This window comes from Triticum aestivum, chromosome 4A, assembly GCF_018294505.1.
Source record: "Triticum aestivum cultivar Chinese Spring chromosome 4A, IWGSC CS RefSeq v2.1, whole genome shotgun sequence".
Lineage (NCBI taxonomy): Eukaryota > Viridiplantae > Streptophyta > Magnoliopsida > Poales > Poaceae > Triticum > Triticum aestivum.
Window position 1 is genome coordinate 641,744,138 of NC_057803.1, and position 20,175 is coordinate 641,764,312.

A 20,175-nucleotide genomic window follows, 5' to 3' on the forward strand; every position below is an offset into this window, starting at 1 on the left:
AGAGACATGAATTGAAGCTTTGATCACGAGAGGTCCAAGGATAGTGTCTCGTGATGAACGTTTTAGTGTCCAAGCATGTTTCCATAATTAGCGGACATACAAGGACGCCGCAGCCACAGAGCGCATGATACTGGAGATGCGTCATCCATGCATTCTCTCGACCGCATCTACACATCGTACTCAAATAATCTCAGGATGATAGTCAACCTTCCTCGGATCCTCTCGCTGTTTGCACCAATCCATGGCTGCATGTGGTTTTGCCTCCCTGCCTGCGAATCTTGATTGGAAGTCCAAACCACATTACCTTGGACAGGCACTACCTCCTGTGGCATTTGAGGCATCATCATCTTCTTGGAGCATGCGGGATATCATGGATGGAAAGCGGCAGGTTGGCCGGCTGCCGCTTGTGGATGGAGCCAAGGAAAGCATCAGGGTTTCTTTCTTGTTTCTTAGGAGATGGCATCCAAGCTGAACCACTGGCCCTGCAGTTACTATCGGTATACTGACAAAATGAGTGACATTAAAAACAGTAAAATTTAGTCACCTAGTGCCTCCCACAGCGATCACAACTCCTCGGTCGTAGTATAGAAACACCAATAATAGTTCAAATTTACTACGGCTACTAGAGTAATAATGATGGTCCTAGTATTTATATGCAGACATTATATATATGCGGACGGCAAGTCGTTAGGTGGACTGCTTACTTTGTACTAACTACTAACTAATGTGCTATTGCAATCATTCACCAAAGCTTCAAATTTATAATTTGGACGGCTCTTGATGTACTAACTATCAAGTAAATAACTCTGCTGCGGCTCGATCAACAGAAAGAAAGCAAGCCAAACTAGGTAGCGAGCTAGGGGCTGGCAGGTTCACGCAGCATGGGTGGCGTAGCAGGCGCCAAGAAGGCGGCGGTCATGTCAGTGTTCATGCACGCGGATGCCATGGACATGGCGCTGATGGCGGTGGGCCTGGTGGGCGCCATCGGCGATGGCTTATCGACACCGGTGAAGCTGCTCATCACCGGCTTCATCATCAACGACCTCGGCAACAGCGGCCCGGAACACCTCCAGGAGTTGAGCTCCAAGATGGACGAGGTACGCATAAACAAATTCTACACACCTGTGCCCATTGTTAAACCGTAGCAGCTTTGACCAGTAATGAACAGAATGCGAGGAACCTTGTCTTCTTGGCGTTGGGCAGCTGGGTCATGGCGTTCCTAGGTGAGTGACAGAGTGTGAGTGTGAGACTGAGAATATTTCATTTTATTTGGATGCTGGCGGAGCAAAATCAGTAATCAGTAACTATACTATACATGTGAATGTGATGTGTGTGCACGGCAGAGGGGTATTGCTGGTCACGGACGGCGGAGCGGCAGGCGTCGCGGATGCGTGCACGCTACCTGGCAGCGGTGCTCCGGCAGGACGTGGAGTACTTTGACCTCAAGGTGGGGTCGACAGCGGACGTGATTGCCAGCGTCTCCAACGACAGCCTGGTGGTGCAGGATGTGCTGAGCGAGAAGGTGCCCAACCTGGTGATGAACGCCGCCACCTTCGTTGGCAGCTACGCTGCCGGCTTTGCGCTAGTGTGGCAGCTAACCCTGGTGACGCTGCCTTCGATCCTGCTCCTCGTCGTCCCGGGGTTCATGTACGGCCGCATCCTCATGGGCCTCGCACGCCGGATCAGGGAGCAGTACACGCGCCCGGGTGCCATCGCCGAACAGGCTATCTCGTCCGTGCGCACCGTGTGCTCCTTCGCCGCGGAGCGTGCCACCATGGTGCAGTTCTCGGCGGCGCTCGGGGAGTCGGCGCGACTAGGGATCAAACAAGGGCTCGCCAAGGGCATCACCATCGGCAGCAACGGCGTCACCTTTGCCATCTGGGCCTTCAGCGTTTGGTACGGCAGCCGCCTCGTCATGTACCATGGCTACCAGGGCGGCACCGTCTCCGCGGTCTCCGCCGCTGCCGTCGTCGGTGGCCTGTACGTAACACTAATAATTACTTAAGTATTAGTCGTTGTTTCCAAGTCCATGACTCCATGGTAGCTGCTGCCGCCGTTAACGACCAAGAATGAAGCAGGGCACTCGGGTCGGGGTTGTCGAACCTCAAGTACCTGTCGGAGGCGAGCGCGGCGGGGGAGAGGGTGCTGGAGGTGATCAGGCGGGTGCCCAAGATCGACTCGGGCAGCGACACGGGGGAGGAACTTCTCAACGTTGCCGGTGAGGTGGAGTTCAAGAACGTGGAGTTCTGCTACCCATCGCGGCCAGAGAGCCCCATCTTCGCCAACTTCAGCCTGCGCGTGCCGGCAGGTTGCACGGCGGCGCTTGTAGGCAGCAGCGGGTCCGGCAAGTCCACAGTGGTGGCACTGCTAGAGAGGTTCTATGACCCGTCGGCCGGCGAGGTGGCGCTGGACGGCGTGGACATCCGGCGGCTGCGGCTCAAGTGGCTGCGCGCGCAGATGGGGCTTGTTAGCCAGGAGCCGGCGCTCTTCGCTACGACCATCATGGAGAACATACTAGTTGGCAAAGAGGACGCCACGCCGGAGGAGGTCACCGCCGCCACCAAGGCCGCCAATGCACATAACTTCATCTCCCAGCTGCCTCAAGGGTACGACACTCAGGTAAATAATTTACTGGGCACTGATCACAATCTATAGTTATTTCATCTTTGCAGGCCGTTGTCTCACTATACTATTTCCTCGCGTTCAGGCTATAAAATTTCCAGATCCAATTCGCACAAAAGAAAAAATGTTCTATTAGTGCAGATGGTTGTGCTTTCTTCTCTGCTGGCTTTGGTCTTCTTTTGGAAGGTTCTCAATTCGTCCAATCCTCATATTTTCCAAAGAAAAAGGGTTTTTCCTTTAAATGTTGCAAGTCTTCTTAAATTTCACACTGAAATCCGGAGAAATGGGCAAAACAACAGCTAGCCGTAAAATACTAAAAAAATCTTATCACCACAGTGCAAAAATATTAATACTACTGAAACATGATACAAAATATACACATCAGGTGTGGACCCTTGGAGAGTTTTTTTTTTCTCAGATGCTATTCGACCTAGATGTTTTTTAGACATACGGTTTGATCTAGGTACGTATGGGTTTTACGCCGGTCCCTTCAGCACCAATCCACTGGTCAATTTTACAGATCAACCGTGTATGTACTGCCACAGTGTGTACATGATGCACGGTCCACCACTTCCTTGGCATACAATCATCTATATCTCCCATGGTTAGCCATCCACCAGCCATGGATCTGGCGGAAGGTGGCTGGGGGAATTTCACATCCAGTGGGCCATGTGTTCAATAACGAGATTCGATCTAGACGTGATTTTTTTTGAGAAAAAATCAAACTAGATGGGCTGAATTTTACGGGGATGGTTTGTACCTTACAATCTCATGAAGTTCGATGCAGGTTGCTTCGCAGCACAGAAGATCATTGGTGTGGTGGTCATCCAAGTGAGAGGGTTTTGGCTTTATAGATCTAGGCTTCCAAGCCATCTCCTCCTCATGGTGCGTCCTGGTGGAGCTTCGTCCTAATAACATGTTAAGACTATGGTGAAACACACACGGATAGTAGATGTGAAACATAGAAAAAAGGGACATAATGGGACACACAATACGTAGTCATGCCTTTTTTTGCATTATTATTTAATTTCTGGATAGAATAGTTGTGTACAAGTTTGAGCGCTACCTACAGGTGCCCTGCCAGACATGGCGAAGAGTGCACTACCTCTGACTTGGCAAATGGAGGCCTCTTAGAAGGGTTGTAACAAACTTCTATCTTTTCAATGCAAAGAAACGAAAAAGTCTTTTGTGTTTTCTTGAAGAAAAAGAAAAAATATGGGAAAACCCCTGCTAGGATCAGTTCATAACAGTTTTTAACTATTTATACAGACCCAACACAATGATTATGAAAAGCTCATGCACATATGAGGAAATATATTACCATTTGACACCACATGGTAGAATAATTGCTTCAGAAAAACAAATAATCAGCCAAAAAATTGATAAAACAAACCTGATTTCATACTTGAAATGACTCGGTTTCCAGTATGAGAATAAAGATTTGCTGCCAATACCTTTTATATTTATCAACACAAGTTGTTGGCTTATTCCTTGCCACATATTACTTTTAACTGCCATTTGCAGTTTTGTGTTCCATTTTCTAGGCAAAGTATGTAGGGAGGGTAATTTTACATGGATGGATGAATAGGATAACCCATATGACTACAATGAGCTAAATGGTAAAGATAAACTAAGAAGTGGCAACGATGGATGTTTATAGTCAATCAAGGATACGCCATAGCCGCATGGCAACAATTAACAGACTAGAGCACACATGTCACTTCTGCATCAATATATTTTACTATTGTTCTGCATGACTATCACACAGACTGGTAGACATATCTTCTAAAATAGTGTTAGCTCATGAAGAAACTAGTTCATCTTAAGCTATTCATTTTTTCCCCAAAACATCCTTATTCTGTGAAGTTGTGAACTAAGTTGTGGTTCATACTCCGATCGTTTGATATTAACCATATACGAAATGAAAACAGGTGGGTGAGCGTGGTGTCCAAATGTCTGGAGGGCAGAAGCAGAGGATTGCTATAGCCAGAGCAATCCTAAAGTCACCCAAGATCCTCCTCCTTGATGAAGCCACCAGTGCGTTGGATACAGAGTCAGAGCGTGTCGTACAGGAGGCACTCGACCTGGCCTCCTTGGGTCGGACAACTTTCGTCATTGCCCATCGCCTCTCCACTATCCGCAATGCTGGCATGATTGCTGTCATGCAGCATGGTGAGGTCAAGGAGCTAGGCTCCCACGACGAGCTCATTGCTGATGAGAATGGCCTCTACTCATCGCTTGTTCGCCTTCAGCAGACTAGAGACTCAAATGAGGTTGATGAGGTTAGTGGAGCTGGCAGTACTTCCGTTGTGAGGCAGTCCAGCAGCCACGACATCAGCAGGAGATTCTCCTTGGCTAGCAGGTCCAGTTCAGACGGGTCAGTAGGTAATGCTGACAGCATTGAGGAGCCAAAGCTTCCTCCGCCATCCTTCAGAAGGCTGCTCATGCTTAACGCACCAGAGTGGAGGCAGGCGCTTATGGGAAGCTTGAGTGCAGTTGTGTATGGAGGCATCCAACCTGCTTATGCATACGCCATGGGAAACATGATATCGGTCTATTTCTTGACAGATCACGACGAGATCAAGGACAAAACAAGAAAGTATGCACTCACCTTCATCGCTCTTGCGGTGCTCTCGTTCTTGCTCAATATTGGACAACATTACAACTTCTGTGCCATGGGAGAATACCTCACCAAGAGGGTCAGGGAACAGATGCTCAGGAAAATCCTCACTTTCGAGATCGGATGGTTCGACCGCGATGAGAACTCCAGTGGTGCCATATGCTCACAGCTTGCCAAGGATGCCAACGTTGTAAGTAGAAGACAACAAAATTAAGCATGTTGATACATGAAAGGAAATTTATCCAGCTAACCTAGCATAATATGCTCTTTTTTGCATAGGTGAGGTCTCTAGTGGGTGACCGGATGGCGCTGGTGACCCAGACAATATCTTCTGTGCTTATCGCTTGCACCCTGGGTCTGGTCATTGCCTGGCGTCTGGCCCTTGTCATGATAGCAGCGCAGCCTCTCATCATCGTCTGCTTCTATGCTCGTAGTGTCTTATTGAAGAGAATGTCCAAGAAGTCAATACAGGCACAATCCGAAAGTAGCAAGCTAGCTGCTGAGTCCGTCTCCAACCTCCGTACCATAACGGCCTTCTCATCCCAAGAGCGCATCTTAGGCCTCTTCAACCATGCACAGAATGGACCGCGGAAGGAAAGCATCCGTCAATCATGGATTGCCGGACTCGGCCTTGGCACTTCCATGGGCCTGATGACATGCACATGGGCCCTAGCCTTCTGGTATGGTGGCAGGCTCATGGCTGAGCACCGCATTGCCACCAACGAACTCCTTCAGACCTACATGATTCTGATAAGCACAGGGCGTGTGATTGCTGATGCAGGTAGCATGACAACAGACCTAGCTAAGGGTGCTGATGCAGTTGCTTCAGTATTTGCTATCCTTGACCGGGTAACAACCATTGACCCAGACAACCCCGAGGGATACAAGCCGGAGAAGCTCAAAGGTGAGGTGGACATCACAGAAGTCGACTTTGCATACCCTTCAAGGCCAAATGTGATCATCTTCAAAGGATTCTCATTAAGCATCCAACCAGGCAAGTCAACAGCACTGGTTGGGCAAAGTGGCTCTGGAAAGTCAACCATCATTGCACTTATAGAGCGATTCTATGACCCTCTAAGGGGAATGGTGAAAATTGATGGCAGGGACATCAAAACATATAATCTTCAAGCCCTGCGGCGGCACATTGGCCTGGTCAGCCAGGAGCCAACACTATTTGCAGGAACAATCCGGGAGAACATTGTGTATGGCATAGAAACGACAAGTGAGGACGAAATTGAGAATGCCGCAAGGTCTGCGAATGCACACGAATTCATCAGCAACCTCGCGGATGGATATGGTACATGGTGTGGCGAGAGAGGTGTTCAGCTCTCAGGAGGGCAGAAGCAACGCATTGCAGTGGCCCGTGCCATCTTGAAGAACCCAGTAATCTTGCTACTGGATGAGGCTACAAGTGCATTGGACAGCCAGTCCGAAAAGGTTGTACAGGAAGCACTTGAGAGAGTGATGGTCAGCAGGACAAGTTTGGTCGTGGCACACAGGCTCAGCACAATCCAAAACTGTGACCTTATTGCCGTGCTTGACAAAGGAATTATTGTGGAAAAGGGCACACACTCGTCCCTCATGTCAAAGGGTTCCTCGGGAACATATTATAACTTAGTTAGTTTGCAACAAGGGGGCGACCAACACTAATATTTGCATGATCTACCATACATCAGTCTTTTTCAAAATTTTACCTTTTTTAGATCTTTTCGAATTAGAACTGCAAGCAAGAATGATAAACAGATCACTGTAAGCTATTTTTCCTCCCGTTGTTGTATCCGTATATACAAGTAGTGCTGTTCCTGTAGTTTATTCATATAACTACTGGATATGTATTGTAGTGATGCAAGCTATATATTCTTTTGTCATCTATTTATTTGAAACCACTACACGCAGATTAGTACCAACATGAGCTAAGCATCAAAAAGCACAAGTAGCAGAACAAACATTAACTAAGTAGTATTATATCATGACCCAGTTGTGGAGGATTGGCAACAAATGCAAGGAAAAGTAAATAATGACGTCTACATTTTGTAGGGCAGGGCGGCAATAACACGAAAAAACAAATAAGAATGGATCAGAGACCCTTTTTTCCAAGTATGTGCGTGTAATTTTCCTATGTTAATACGAAGATGTTAGAAATTGAGTAATTATTATGGGAGTGGTTAAGAGTTTCATGTCTGATACCAACACTTGGAACAAAGCATGTGCGAATTCAGTGTGGAGTCTATGTGAGTTTGGGCTTGTAAACTTCATAAAACCACTGACTTTAACGTGACTTTACTTTCCAACTTGGTAGTAACATTAAATGCATGAAAAGAGATTAGAGTAAAATGCAAATGGGCAGTGCCAGAGATAGAGTAAAATGCAAGTGTACTTTCTTATCAAACCTGGCAACTTGGTAGTATCATTAAATGTTTGTTTGTGTTCCCATCAAACCTGGCTTGAACCTTTGCTAAGCCCTGCATCTCAGTATATAATGCACACACTTGTTAGCATCGACGACTCGTGTCATTCTATGCAATCACTAGAAAATGGTCAATCCCCACTAAAAATGGTCAATTTTCTCAACAAAGCGTTAGGCCATTAGTGGAAAAACGAAATAAATGTCTAGAGGAGAGAGTTGTTAAGAGATTAAACATGAGATGTGTTATGTTTGTCTCATTACTCTGGTTAGTTAGCGGAATTAACAAGAGATTAATGAAGCGATGACAATCAAAGTTATGATGAAGGATCCAAATATTCTACATGAAAGAATTCCCTCTCAATTCTGTAGTCTGCAGCGGTGGATTTGTAGGACTTCACCGATGATCCTCTTCATCCATTTGTAGCAAGTGTTTCGAAATGGTGTGCTTCTCATAGTTGTGTCTGCATGTTTTGACTCCAGCACAGGAGGCACAGAGTGGTGTCGTCACCATTGGAGATGATCTTGGCATCAGCAGCTCGTGACGTTCCATGGGCTACGACTTGGCTTTTCCTGCTTTCCCAACCAAAACTTTCTATTTTTGAACTAACCATACATAAGATTTTGGTATTTCAACTTGTTATCACATCAAGGGTGGTGCCCAACCGGATTAACAGGAATCGCTAAATCAGAGAACCCAATAACAATAAAAAAACAAGGGTACAGGGTTCATGAGAGAAATATAAACTGTATATACAAAATAATCAATGTAATCATCACCTTCACAAGTATTATCATTCATCACACCAGAATTGGCTTCAAAATTCTGTTTGCTGAAAGACGAAAACAGACATTATGTTATATACACACTATGAAAGGAAGGGCTTTCGTGGTGGCACAACCTTTTCATTTAATGCAAATAAGTAGCAACAAATAGAGCCCTGTGACGCCGTTGGACCTCCTGGGCTCCCCTGCCCAACCAGCAAAAAAGATCAGGCGCCCTGGAGCTGCGACTGCTGGTGTGTGGGAGATGAAGATCTCACAGCCACTGGAGGAAGCCAAGCAAGACAGCTGCGCCGCACTGGGAATCCCAGCCTGAGTCTGGATTGCCCACTGTAATAGCTCATTTGCTGGCCTGGGACTGTAATTTTGTACACCTGTTTTTGCCTTTCTTGCTTTGCTGAACTTGCACTCCCGCAAGCTGCTGTTTCCTGCAAACTCTGGTTTCGTTATTAATAATGGAACCGGGGGGGCGTTAGCCCTCCTACTTTTCTAAAAAAAATTGATAGAGAAACACAATCAAGTATTACATAGTAGATTGAGTTGCACAACCAGATTTCTAGTAACAAAACAACAATTTCAGTGTTGCAAGCAAACTATATTTGCCATAGTGCAGCATGTCCTGGTTGCAATCAAACCCTGACTATGGCAGGCTTTACTTAGTTTTCACCTTTTCGCTTTGATGAATTGCTGTGCAGATCTTCTTCCAGCTCCTTGTCGCGATGAGTGTTGGTATCACGACCCATGAACTGTTCGCGCCGATGAAATATGCCCAGAACTAGAATGAACTGGCCCAGAAGTTGAAGCCATCCAAGTAGGCAGTAATGAAGTAGACCGAGCATCCATAGAGCTGACCCAGACATACAGCAAACTGGAGGATATGGTTGTAGGACCTCCGAGATGCGATAGCATAGCTACAAGCACCAAACTTGTGGTAAGATAAGATAAAAGATACATAAAAAAATTTATAACAGCCGTTGACTAAAATTTCATACTACCTATGTGGGCTACGGACTTCTACTAGGCACGAAGAAACTGAGCTTGCCGTTTTTACAATTAAGTTACTACTGGAATACTTAACTAGAAATAAGTTCCTGCTGAAATATTTCACTACAGGCGTCAAGCTGATATTCGCCAGACCTCTGGAAAGTTCACTACAAATAGTGCTACTGCCTTGTGTAGTTGTGTTTCTATGCTTTGTAGTGGAATCGATTTAGTTTGTGAGAAATTTTTTTAAAAAGGAACTAGATTCTCTGTTTACACAGTTAATTACCAAACATTTATTCTAGATTTATTGAATATAACTATTGTCTGGGAAGAACATCAATCTGTAAAACGAACATACTTATATTAATAGGAATACTAAGTTGACAGGGCTTGTATCCTGTTTAGATATAGTCGAAAACACTCAAAACATCATGATGTGTGTTCATTCAAAGCTAGCAAACGTATCCACAAGGTAGCAACATGGAAAAACACCTCATTTATTAACGAATTTTGCAATACGTGCGCATTGCATTATGTTATCGATCCAGCCTCTTAACATGTGAATACAACAGTAATGTTCAATACCAAATTATAAACATTCATGAATGTCAATTTAGAAGTTAATGCTCTGTTGTGGAGGTCAGTCTTTCATCTGAGTGAAAGCAGAGTGAAAGCAAGGGCGTAAGCCTTAACACCATTGCAGAACCATGTTTGACAACTGAACTTCACTACCAGTTTGAAGGCAGAAGGTAACTACAGAGAGTGACCCAGAATCAGAAATATGCAGTCCAGATATCAGTACATCGCATGACACTCTACGGAATCAGACTCTACAACACAATTCTGCATAAGAAGGCCCTCGATTAGGTCGCACTGTCTGAATATGCAGGATGACAAGACATACACTGCAAGCACCGAAGCAGGGCCTTCCAGCACGGCCGTGACCCCTTCGACGGTGATGGTGGCCGTGTCCCTGGCGACGTATCTGGAGTCGCCTTTGCTGTACTCCTTCCTTGAACAACAATGGCAGCATATTCAGACAGTGCGACCTCAAATCTCCACCAGGACTAATTTTGGGCTGAACTAATTAGGATACTAATACAGCGATGCAGCAGAGGTCGGCGGCGACTTACAGACTTCATCGAAGTAATTGGGGCTGCCCTTGGCGAAGAAATTGGGGGTGAAGACGAAGGGGCCCTCGATGAGGATGTGGGTGAGCCCGGTGAACGCCCACCAGCACAAGAGCACGTGGTCGGCCTTGGATATCCGGCCGTATCTCCCTGCCACGAGGAGAACCAGGATCTGGAGAGGGAGGTGGGAGAAAGGATGGGGCTGGGAAGAGAGGGGTTTGACTGGACTGTACCGGAGATGAGCCAGACGGAGAGGAGGAAAAAGAGGGAGGCACCGAGGTAGCTGGGAGAGGCGCAGCGGCACGTAGCCCGTGAGGTCGAGCCCCGCCGGCGCGTATGGGTGGGCGCTCATGGCGGCCGCCGCCGGCTCGATCCGGTGCTGGAGATTGGAGATGGAGGTACACGAAGTAGTAGTCAACTTTTTTTAGACAAAAGTCAGTAGTCAACGATACTGCGATGCATATTTCCAGTAGCCAGCTGGGCTGTTGGAGCACCGTCCGATCTGATCTGAGAAGAGAAGAAGGAAAAATGAAAAAGAGAAGAGGCGTGATGAATGCCAGAATAGGTAACACTTCCATCGTTTCTAAATATGAATCTTTTTAGAGTTTTTAATATTGACTACATACGGATGTATATAGTACATTTTAGAGTGTTGATTCACTCATTTTGGTTCGTATGTAATCCATATTAAAATCTCTAAAAAGATTATATTTAGAAACGGGGGAGTACTTGCATAAACACAGAGGCTCCACTACTGAAAGCATGAGGGTGAACAAGGTGGTTCCAGATTCAGGATTGCTTGCCGGCGATTCTAACGCTTCCATTTCCCTCTGGTCACCATCTTGGAGCTGTGAGGGGGAGGGGAGATGTTGGTTCTCGTTTGTGCGTGTGTCTTGGATCTCGGTTTCTAGGTTTTCGTGTTTCCTTTGTCACCGTCATGATGAGACAGATGTCGATGGTCTTCCAACCCGTGCTCCTGCTTGTCGTAGGTGTTGATGGCGTCATTAAAAGGCTTGTGGAGTCCAAGCTATTGGTGTGCTTTCGGTTTGGCATTGCGACTTGGCATGGTGGCGGGGATGGGTTGCTCTTGGAATGAGGTGGTGATGATTGTTGCGGATTTGTCGAAAATGGTAGGGGGTCCTATCGCTTGATGGAGGCGGGCTGGCGTTGATCGCGGATCCGACGTTGAAGAGGCTCGTAGGGCTCCTCTGGCAGAATTTCCTTATCGCGCTAGATCCAGCCTTCCAGGGAAGGACTATATCACGACCCGTTAATGCCTCCTAGCTAGGAATTTCTCCATAGCCAAGGTGTGGACCAGTTGATGGTACTCTTCTTCTATGGCGACGGAGGAGCTCGTTGGTGCTTCGTAGTTGCGGCGAGAGCGGTATGCAGCAGTACAATTGTTTGTATCCTTCTTATTTTCTATTGCTTGTATGTGTATCAACTCTGTATCGTTATAAATACAAATAACTAATGTATGCCCCACGAGCGTACATCTTCAAGAAAAAAAGTAATACTACCGTAATTTCAAGTTGAAAGGAATGTCTAAATGAATGTTGATGTCATGTCTAAGCTTTAACAACTGTAGACGAACATATTCAGCTGATGTGGCGAAGCGGGAGGAGAGAGCAGGGAATAGGGAGGTGTGGTCTTGTGGACGACAAACCAAGTCTCACCCCGTCGAAACTTTACTTTGTTATCACTTGTGAGACACAAGGGCTGTGCGATGTTGTTTAGGGCAAACAACCAGAAAGACATCCTGATTTATTAGAAGATGCATGTCAGACTCGCAAACATTTTTCTAGCATGATTACGAGTGCTCCACTCTGTTGATGCTGCAACACAACCCAATCGAATGTCAACACATGTTGCCAACTCCAACAATATGCTTGTTTCTACTCTGATTTATGTACAGTTGATACTAAGGTCGTGAGATAGAATACAATACTATAATAACATCTTCAATAATGGGTTGTCGCTCGCATACCGATATGGTCGATCATCTAACTACACATTTGGTTGTTGCGATTATCATCCGTGAGCAAACTTTCTAGCTCAAATGGACTGATACACTGTCATGTTAGTCAGCTTGGGGTATCTCTCTAGGTTGACAGGCCATTAGCACCTGGGGGCACATTTCACGTGACCTATGTAGAACTTTTATGATTGCCTTGCCAGGTACCCAACACAAGATAGTTTGCTAATTATCTGATGTCTCCAAATCCCATGTGCACATCACTGCATCTAATCTCTCCATGTTTTTCTCACCTCCCCTTTGTTTATGGGAATACGAATTTAGCTTGCTATCCATTTTGGTGAGGATGAAGTACTATTTTGGTTGAATATTCATTGTGTTCATGATATAAATATCCATGGATATTCGGTTGGTATACCTATAGGAGGCCCTCAACGTACTATAGCCGATAAGTGTGTAATCTCTTTGTGGAAGGCGCACTTTAAACTAGATAAATGTGAAGAAAACACATTCTATAATATTAGTGCCCTACATAATTGTGCAATGATGGATCCAAACACACACAATACACACATGGTTTAAAGCTAAGATAAGCTATAACACACATAATTATGCAAGGGGTAACGAACTATACAATCTATCCCATGGTTTAAGGTAAGCTACAGATATATATTGTTTAAACCATGGGCGGATTGGCTAGGAGGTTGAGATACATGTGCTACACTGTATACTCTTACATGCACAATTAACAATGGATGCATGATCACATGTGCCCTCATCTCGCTTGATGCTCCCTTCCCATCTACGAGCCGTGGCCACAGCCTTACCCTCCCCCACCCCCCAATCGTCTATGCGCACATGCCTCCCTCTCCTACTCCTTTTCTCTCATCCTCTACAGGGCACGCGTAAGTAGTCGACGATCAGCTCCTGCGAACAGCTGTGTTCGAGAATATGCTCGAGAGATATAGGCCTCCTTATTTTGCCCTTATTCCCCCCATCCTTTGCAGGGCGCCCACACGTATATATATTCGGCGATCTACTACCGTGAATCACCGTCATCTGGACTTCGAGAGCATGCTTGAGAGGTAGCAGAGGAGTCGGTGTCGATGTTGCAGACCCGCCCACTAAAGTCTCTAAGTTACTTCCGCCAGCAATAACCCGAATGAGGAGTATATCGGGAGTATCTTTATACCAATTGATGTTGAAGCAATTTTAAAAATTCCTGTGTGCACAAGAAATATAGGAGATTTCTGGGCATGGCATCCGGATAGTAAAGGCCTCTTCTCGGTGAGTTCAGTGTACACTGAAGGAAATATGCCCTAGAGGCAATAATAAAGTTGTTATTTTATATTTCCTTATTCATGATAAAGGTTTATTACTCATTCTAGAACTGTATTAATCAGAACTTAAATACATGTGTGAATACATAAACAAATACCATGTCCCTAGTATGCCTCTACTAGACTAGCTCGTTGATCAAAGATGATTAAGGTTAACTAACCATAGACATGTGTTGTCATTTGATAACGGGATCACATAATTAGGAGAATAATGTGATGGACAAGACCAATCCGTTAGCTTAGCATAATCATCGTTCAGTTTTATTGATATTGCTTTCTTCATGTCAAATACATATTCCTTCAACTATGAGATTATGCAACTCTCGGATACCGGATGAATGCCTTGTGTGCTATCAAACGTCACAACATAACTGGGTGATCATATAGATGCTCTACAGGTATCTCTGAAGGTGTTCGTTGAGTTGGCATAGATCGAGATTAGCATTTGTCACTCCGAGTATCGGAGAGGTATCTCTAGGCCCTCTCGGTAATACACATCATAAGCTTGCAAGAAAATGACAAAGGAGTTAGTCATGAGGTGATGTATTACGGAACGAGTAAAGAGACTTGCCGGTAACGAGATTGAACTAGGTATGTAGATACCGACGATTGAATCTCGAGCAAGTAACAATACCGACAAACTAAGGGGATTACATATGTTGCCAATATGAGCATCCAGTTTCCGCTATTGGTTATTGACCGGAGAAGTTTCTCGTTCATTCTACATATTTCTCGAACCTGTAGGGTCCGCACGCTTAACGTTTGATGACGATATTGTATTATATGATTTATGTGATTTGGTGACCGAATGTTGTTTGGAGTCCCGAATGACATCACAGACATGATGAGGAGTCTCGAAATGGTCGAGAGGTAAAGGTTGATATATAGGACGATGGTATTCGGACACTGGAAGTGTTCCGGAGTGTATTGGGTATTTATCGGAGTACCGGAGGGGTTACCGGAACCCCCGAACGGAAGATATGGGCCATTTGGGCCATGAGAGGGGAGCACACCAGCCCACAAGGCATGGCGCGCCCCCCTGAAGCAGGAGGCTGAGTGGGAGATGGAAAAGAGGGGGTTGCCCCCCTTCCTTCTCTCTTCCCCCTTCCCTTTTCTTCTCCGGTAAAATAAGGCAAGGGGGGCGCTACTTGGGGTGCCCCCATGGCTGCCTCTCCTCCCCTCCCACCTATATATATGTGGGGAGGGGGGCGCCTAGAACACACAACATCAATTGTTAGCCGTGTGCGGCATCCCTCTCCACAGTTTACACCCCCGGTCATATTCTCGCGGTGCTTCGGTCAAAGCCCTGTGCGGATCACATCACCATCATCATCATCATGCCGTCGTGCTGACGGAACTCGTCTATTACCTCGACACCTTGTTGGATCAAGAAGGCGAGGGACGTCATCGAGATGAACGTGTGCAGAACTCGGACGTGTCGGACATTTGGTGTTTGATAGGTCCACTAGTGCAGAACCGGCCTTTAGTGCCGGTTCGTAACGGCCTTTAGTGTCGGTTTGCCAACCGGCACTAAAGAGTGGGGACTAAAGGCCCCCCCCCCCTTTAGTACCGGTTCGTCACAAACCGGTGCTAAAGTGACACCACATGGCACGAGCCAGACCCGTGTGCGCGTAGGACATTAGTACCGGTTACTAATTAAATGTTTGGGGAGGCGGGGGGGGGGGGGGGGTTTGGCTTTATTTTCCATTCAATTTTTTTGTTTGCTGGTATTTCACGATACTACAAATTGTACACGTTATGCATATATATAAATAGATTTTCTCGTACGTAGAACCGCATATATATATATATATATATATATATATATATATATATATATATCATCGAATGTCTCACAACCAACACCATTAATTATTCACACATACACATGTATATACATATACAATTTCTCCTACATATGTTGCCTTTGGTGCCTTCGGAGCACGATGACAAGTGGTTCATGGGGGCGGTAGCGGGTAATAGTATTCTCCTTTGGGATCTATGACCTGGTCGAGCAAAAATCCGTCTATTCCCTCTTGAAGTGCTAGTATGCGGTCCGATGGTAGGAGCTTATCCCGCACCGATCTGAACTAATAAGAAGGAGATCAATATGCATGTGTGTTAGTTGTGTGACTAGATATCGATAATGGCGTGAATAGTGTTCTGACAAACGTACCCAGTCCTGTCTATCAGATCTGCTCCTTTCGCACGTCATCATGCGAATGTTCTCGCAAACGTAGAATGCACATAGATTATTCCCCGGCGCCTGCTTCAGGGCCTTTACGAGAATGGAATTGAATCAGATAATGATTAATCAAGCATGATAATTAATTAATGATATTGAAACAAGAATTAAAGAGATGGTAGCTAGCTAGTACTACTTAATTACTTACCTTTGGTCGATGCCAAAATAACTTTTTTGCCCACTTGCCTGGAGTCACCTTGATGAACTTTTCCCATGCCCTGCCCGCCGGCAAAAAAAATTAATAAAGGGGTTATTAAATAGTTCATATCAGGAAATGACGAACTAATAATAGGTCGAGATATAGTTAATAATGATTGAAATTACCTGTTGACTATCCCCTTCACGATGGTGAAGTCTTTATCTGCTTTAGTTAGTGAGTCCAGTAATTCAACTTTTCCTTCCTCAACTTTAATGTCTATCAAGACCCAGTGCCAACTGCATGCGCACACGTTTGCATGTCTTAATTAAGCGGGCATGTGCATAAAATTAATCAACTACCGTAAACCATATACACTTAATTATTAACATCTAGCTAGCTAGTAAGCAAAAACAGAATTTGTAGTACAAGACAGTGTGACTCACCGGAAGTTGAAGGAAGTAGTATATCTTCATTGGTATTGAGGCGCTTTAAGAATTCTAGCATGCTTTCCTCTACACCATCTTGACAATATTCAATCTGCCATATGTCCTCATCAATGGTATTTGGGTCAATGAACCCAACGCCATAGCGTCCAGATTTTTTCATTTCATACATCTTCATCCTGCATATAATACCACAGAAAAAGAATATAGTGAGGATAATTACATGTAATGATTGATCAAAATTATCACTACATAACTAGCTTGAGACTTAAATTACAGAAAGAAATCACTTACAGACAATAGCAACTGACGATAGACTTTTCGAGTGCGTCTTGATTGTATAACTGAAATAGTTCTGTATACTGAATGGCCAGAGCTTTCTCATGGTAATAATACTCATGCTTGACATTCACCATGAGGGACTCTCGATTGGAAATCTTGGTAATGTTCATGTACCATTGATGCAATTGATACATCCTCGTTGGGAGGTCCCTGACCTTGTCTGGATGGACCAAAGGTTGGCCCCGGACATATTTCCATGCTATTTCCGATTCTCTAAGCAGAGGCATGGGCTCGATTTCGAGGAGTTGTCCAACAGAGATATTGAGCATTTGAGCCTGCATTATATGATCCTCCGTTATTACCACATCGCCATGCTGGGGAAGGCTAATGGTTTGCCCACAATAATATTTGGCGCACGTACTCCTCTCATGTGTTGTTGGCACAACAAGCGGGGGGGGGGGGGGGGGTCGCTTGCGCCGCCTGTTCCCCCAACCGGGGAACGGTTTTCCCGCATTTTTTGCCAGCTGCTTGTTGGCTCGAGCTCGAGCTCGCTTCCTTCTTTAGCCGTTCTCGATTTAGTTTCCTGATTTGGCGCTCATAGTCCGAGTCAACAGGCTTGGGAGCTGGTTCTCTAGCCATACGAATGAAGTGGTCAATTACTTTCTCAGGCACTTTCTCCTTTGGCGGCGGTGCCGGTTTCGGTCCAAAATGGGCGTCCACTTGGGCTTGCACTGTGGCTGCGTTTTGCTCCTTAGTCATGTCGTAAGGCCTCTGAGGAAGAGGAGCGAGGCTTGGACCATATTTATATCGCTTGTCTCCGCCTGTACTTCCTGAACTACCTCGACTCGTACCGCTACGCACCAAAGATGCGGCATGTCTCTTCTGCGATTGATGAGACGGCAGAGATAGCTAACGTGGCTGAGTTGGACCAGGAGAAGTGGCCTGACGATGTGTCGGACTTGAAGCAGGAGGTGTGGCCTGACACGGTGCCGGACTTGAAACCGGAGAAGTGGCATGACGCTGTGCCGGACTTGAAACCGGAGGAGTCAGATCACGCGTTCGGGGACTTGGAGGAGGTGGCGGACTTCATGGAGGAGTCGTCTCACGCGTTCGTGGACTTGGAGGAGCGGGAGTCTGCTGACTCGGTGGCAGACTTCGAGGAGGAGTCGGCAGACGACGCGGTGTCGGTGGACTTCGAAAGATGATGCAATCCTTTCTCCATAGGATGATACGATGTATGGCCTCTCCCAGTGTGCGCTTGTCTTCACCTCCAGGAATGTCAAGCGTTAGCCCCAAATATGGGTCCACCACTTCATCTACCATGACACGAGCATAGCCCTCTGGAATCGGGATGCAATGGTAGGTTGCTTCTGGGGTAACTGGAAAAGCAACGCCGTCCGCCACCTTCATGGATATGTTCTTCATTTTGGAGTGTAGCTCACAGTTAGTGTTCTCTATGATGTCATCCACAGGGTATGTATCCAGCAGTGTGTCGCCCGGGGCAGAACCAACGCTGTTTCGGCATGGATGGGACGGTGCTATCCAATGCTGGACGATCATCCGCTTGCCGCTGCCGCTACTGAGACCCCCTTTCCTGGCTAAGTGAGTCGATCTGCTACTGCTGCTGCTAGGATTTGAGTGCCAGGTCCGCGTGCCTTGCTTCTAGGCCTTGAAGGCGTTCTGCGTCCTAATAAAGATCGAGTACTACAGAAGAATCTAGGGCGTCACTCGCAGTTCTTGGGGCGCGGACGGTGCACACCCAAAGAGAAGGAACCATCACAGGATCATATCTCCGGTCATCTGCCCAAAGAACCCGCCAAGTAGTGGAGAACCTGACGTCGTCCATAGCAGCCATGTAGCGATGGACGTGCTCATCGTCCTCCCTGACACGGCGACGCACCACCTCCGGCGGGGCCGGCTGCCTCTGCACCAAATGTGGCCCACACGAACGCCACCAAAGAAGATCAGGGTCGACGACGGGACCCGAGGTCGGGTTCCTCACCAAGCGGCGCGCCCCTCCAGGTAGCACCTCCCAGTCCCAGCCCGGCGGAGCCCAGTCCCGAACATGGGTCCTCTGAAGCAGGACGTCGTCGCGAACGGGTCGACGGCGAGGATGCGGGCCGGGCATATCGTCGAGAACAAATACTATATGCCCGCAAAAAGTAACATTTTTTAAATGATTGGATTATTATAACTAAAATTCTATATATATGCAAATTCTAACGATTTGACATTAATCTAATTCATCTAACTAAAACTAATTCTAAAATTTCCTGATTATATAACTAACATTTCTATAACAATTCTAATATTTATATAACTAAAAAACAGAAAAATTGCTAACATTTCTATAAATATTTCTATAACTAAAAAACAGAAAACATTTACAACATTTCTATATAACTAACATTTCTAATATTTATATTAATAAAAAACAGAAAAATTGCTAACATTTCTATAAATATTTATATAACTAAATAACAGAAAAAATTTATAACATTTCTATATAACTAACATTTGTAATATTTATATAACTAAAAAACAGAATAATTTCTAACATTTCTATAACTAAAAAACAGAAAAATTTATAACAAACAAACTAATGTGTGTGTGTGTGTGTGTGTGTGTAGTGTTTGTGTGTGGACATGGCGGCCGGGGCGAGCTCACCGGCGAGGCGACGACGGGGCGACGGGACGGGGTGGCGACGACGGGGCGGGGCGGGGCGCGGCGACGGGGTGGCCGGAGCGCGGCGACGTCGACGGGGGCGGCGACGAGGGGCGGGGACGGCCGGGGTCGGCGACGAGGGGCGGGGGTGGCGACGTCGACGGGGACGGCGTCGATCGGGGCAGGGCGGCGCGATGGAGGGAGGAAACAGAGGGAAGAAACAGAGGGAAAGTGAATTTTTTCCAACTGGTGTATATGTAGGATGGACCTTTAGTACCGGTTGGAGCCACCAACCTGTACTAAAGGTCTGTTTTGGCCAGGCCAAGTGGCGGGAAGCGCACCCCCTTTAGTACCGGGTTGTGGCTCCAACCGGTACTAAGGGGGGGGGGTCTTTAGTACCGGTTGGAGCCACGACCCGATACTAAAGGGGGTGCGCTGGCTCCAGGCGGTGCGCAAGTTTAGTCCCACCTCGCTATCCGAGGGGCTACCGCACTGGTTTATAAGCCCCAGTGCGGTAGCTCTCTCGAGCTCCTCTCCTAAGCAG

General features: G+C 46.3%; 2 protein-coding genes across 2 annotated transcripts; one reads left to right on the plus strand and one right to left on the minus strand.

Annotated features, from left to right (window-relative positions):
* Nucleotides 1-881: 881 nt before the first annotated feature.
* On the plus strand, nucleotides 882-7,032 carry LOC123087852 (putative multidrug resistance protein). The gene is made up of 6 exons (XM_044509969.1): nucleotides 882-1,097; nucleotides 1,169-1,223; nucleotides 1,344-1,980; nucleotides 2,079-2,619; nucleotides 4,554-5,432; nucleotides 5,522-7,032. The coding sequence occupies exons 1-6, from the start codon at nucleotides 882-884 to the stop codon at nucleotides 6,890-6,892; spliced, it is 3,699 nt and encodes a 1,232-aa protein (XP_044365904.1). The 3' UTR covers nucleotides 6,893-7,032.
* Nucleotides 7,033-8,378: 1,346 nt separating this feature from the next.
* LOC123087851 (probable 3-beta-hydroxysteroid-Delta(8),Delta(7)-isomerase) lies at nucleotides 8,379-10,961 on the minus strand. Its single transcript, XM_044509968.1, has 3 exons — nucleotides 10,547-10,961; nucleotides 9,097-9,340; nucleotides 8,379-8,857 (listed from the first exon to the last, which is right to left on the minus strand). Exons 1-2 carry the CDS (start codon nucleotides 10,893-10,895, stop codon nucleotides 9,162-9,164), a joined length of 528 nt encoding a protein of 175 aa, XP_044365903.1. The 5' UTR covers nucleotides 10,896-10,961; the 3' UTR covers nucleotides 8,379-8,857; nucleotides 9,097-9,161.
* Between the last annotated feature and the right edge of the window lie 9,214 nt (nucleotides 10,962-20,175).

What these genes read in the sequence shown, in the direction of transcription:
- LOC123087852 (XM_044509969.1), top strand. Translation starts at nt 882, where the DNA reads ATGGGTGGCGTAGCAGGCGCCAAGAAGGCGGCGGTCATGTCAGTGTTC. An exon ending in CTGGGTCATGGCGTTCCTAG is followed by an intron (nt 1,224 to 1,343) that starts GTGAGTGACAGA and finishes TGTGCACGGCAG; the next exon opens with AGGGGTATTGCTGGTCACGG. An exon ending in GCTGCCGTCGTCGGTGGCCT is followed by an intron (nt 1,981 to 2,078) that starts GTACGTAACACT and finishes AGAATGAAGCAG; the next exon opens with GGCACTCGGGTCGGGGTTGT.
- LOC123087851 (XM_044509968.1), bottom strand. Translation starts at nt 10,895, where the DNA reads ATGAGCGCCCACCCATACGCGCCGGCGGGGCTCGACCTCACGGGCTAC. An exon ending in CAATTACTTCGATGAAGTCT is followed by an intron (nt 9,341 to 10,546) that starts GTAAGTCGCCGC and finishes TGGTGCTTGTAG; the next exon opens with CTATGCTATCGCATCTCGGA.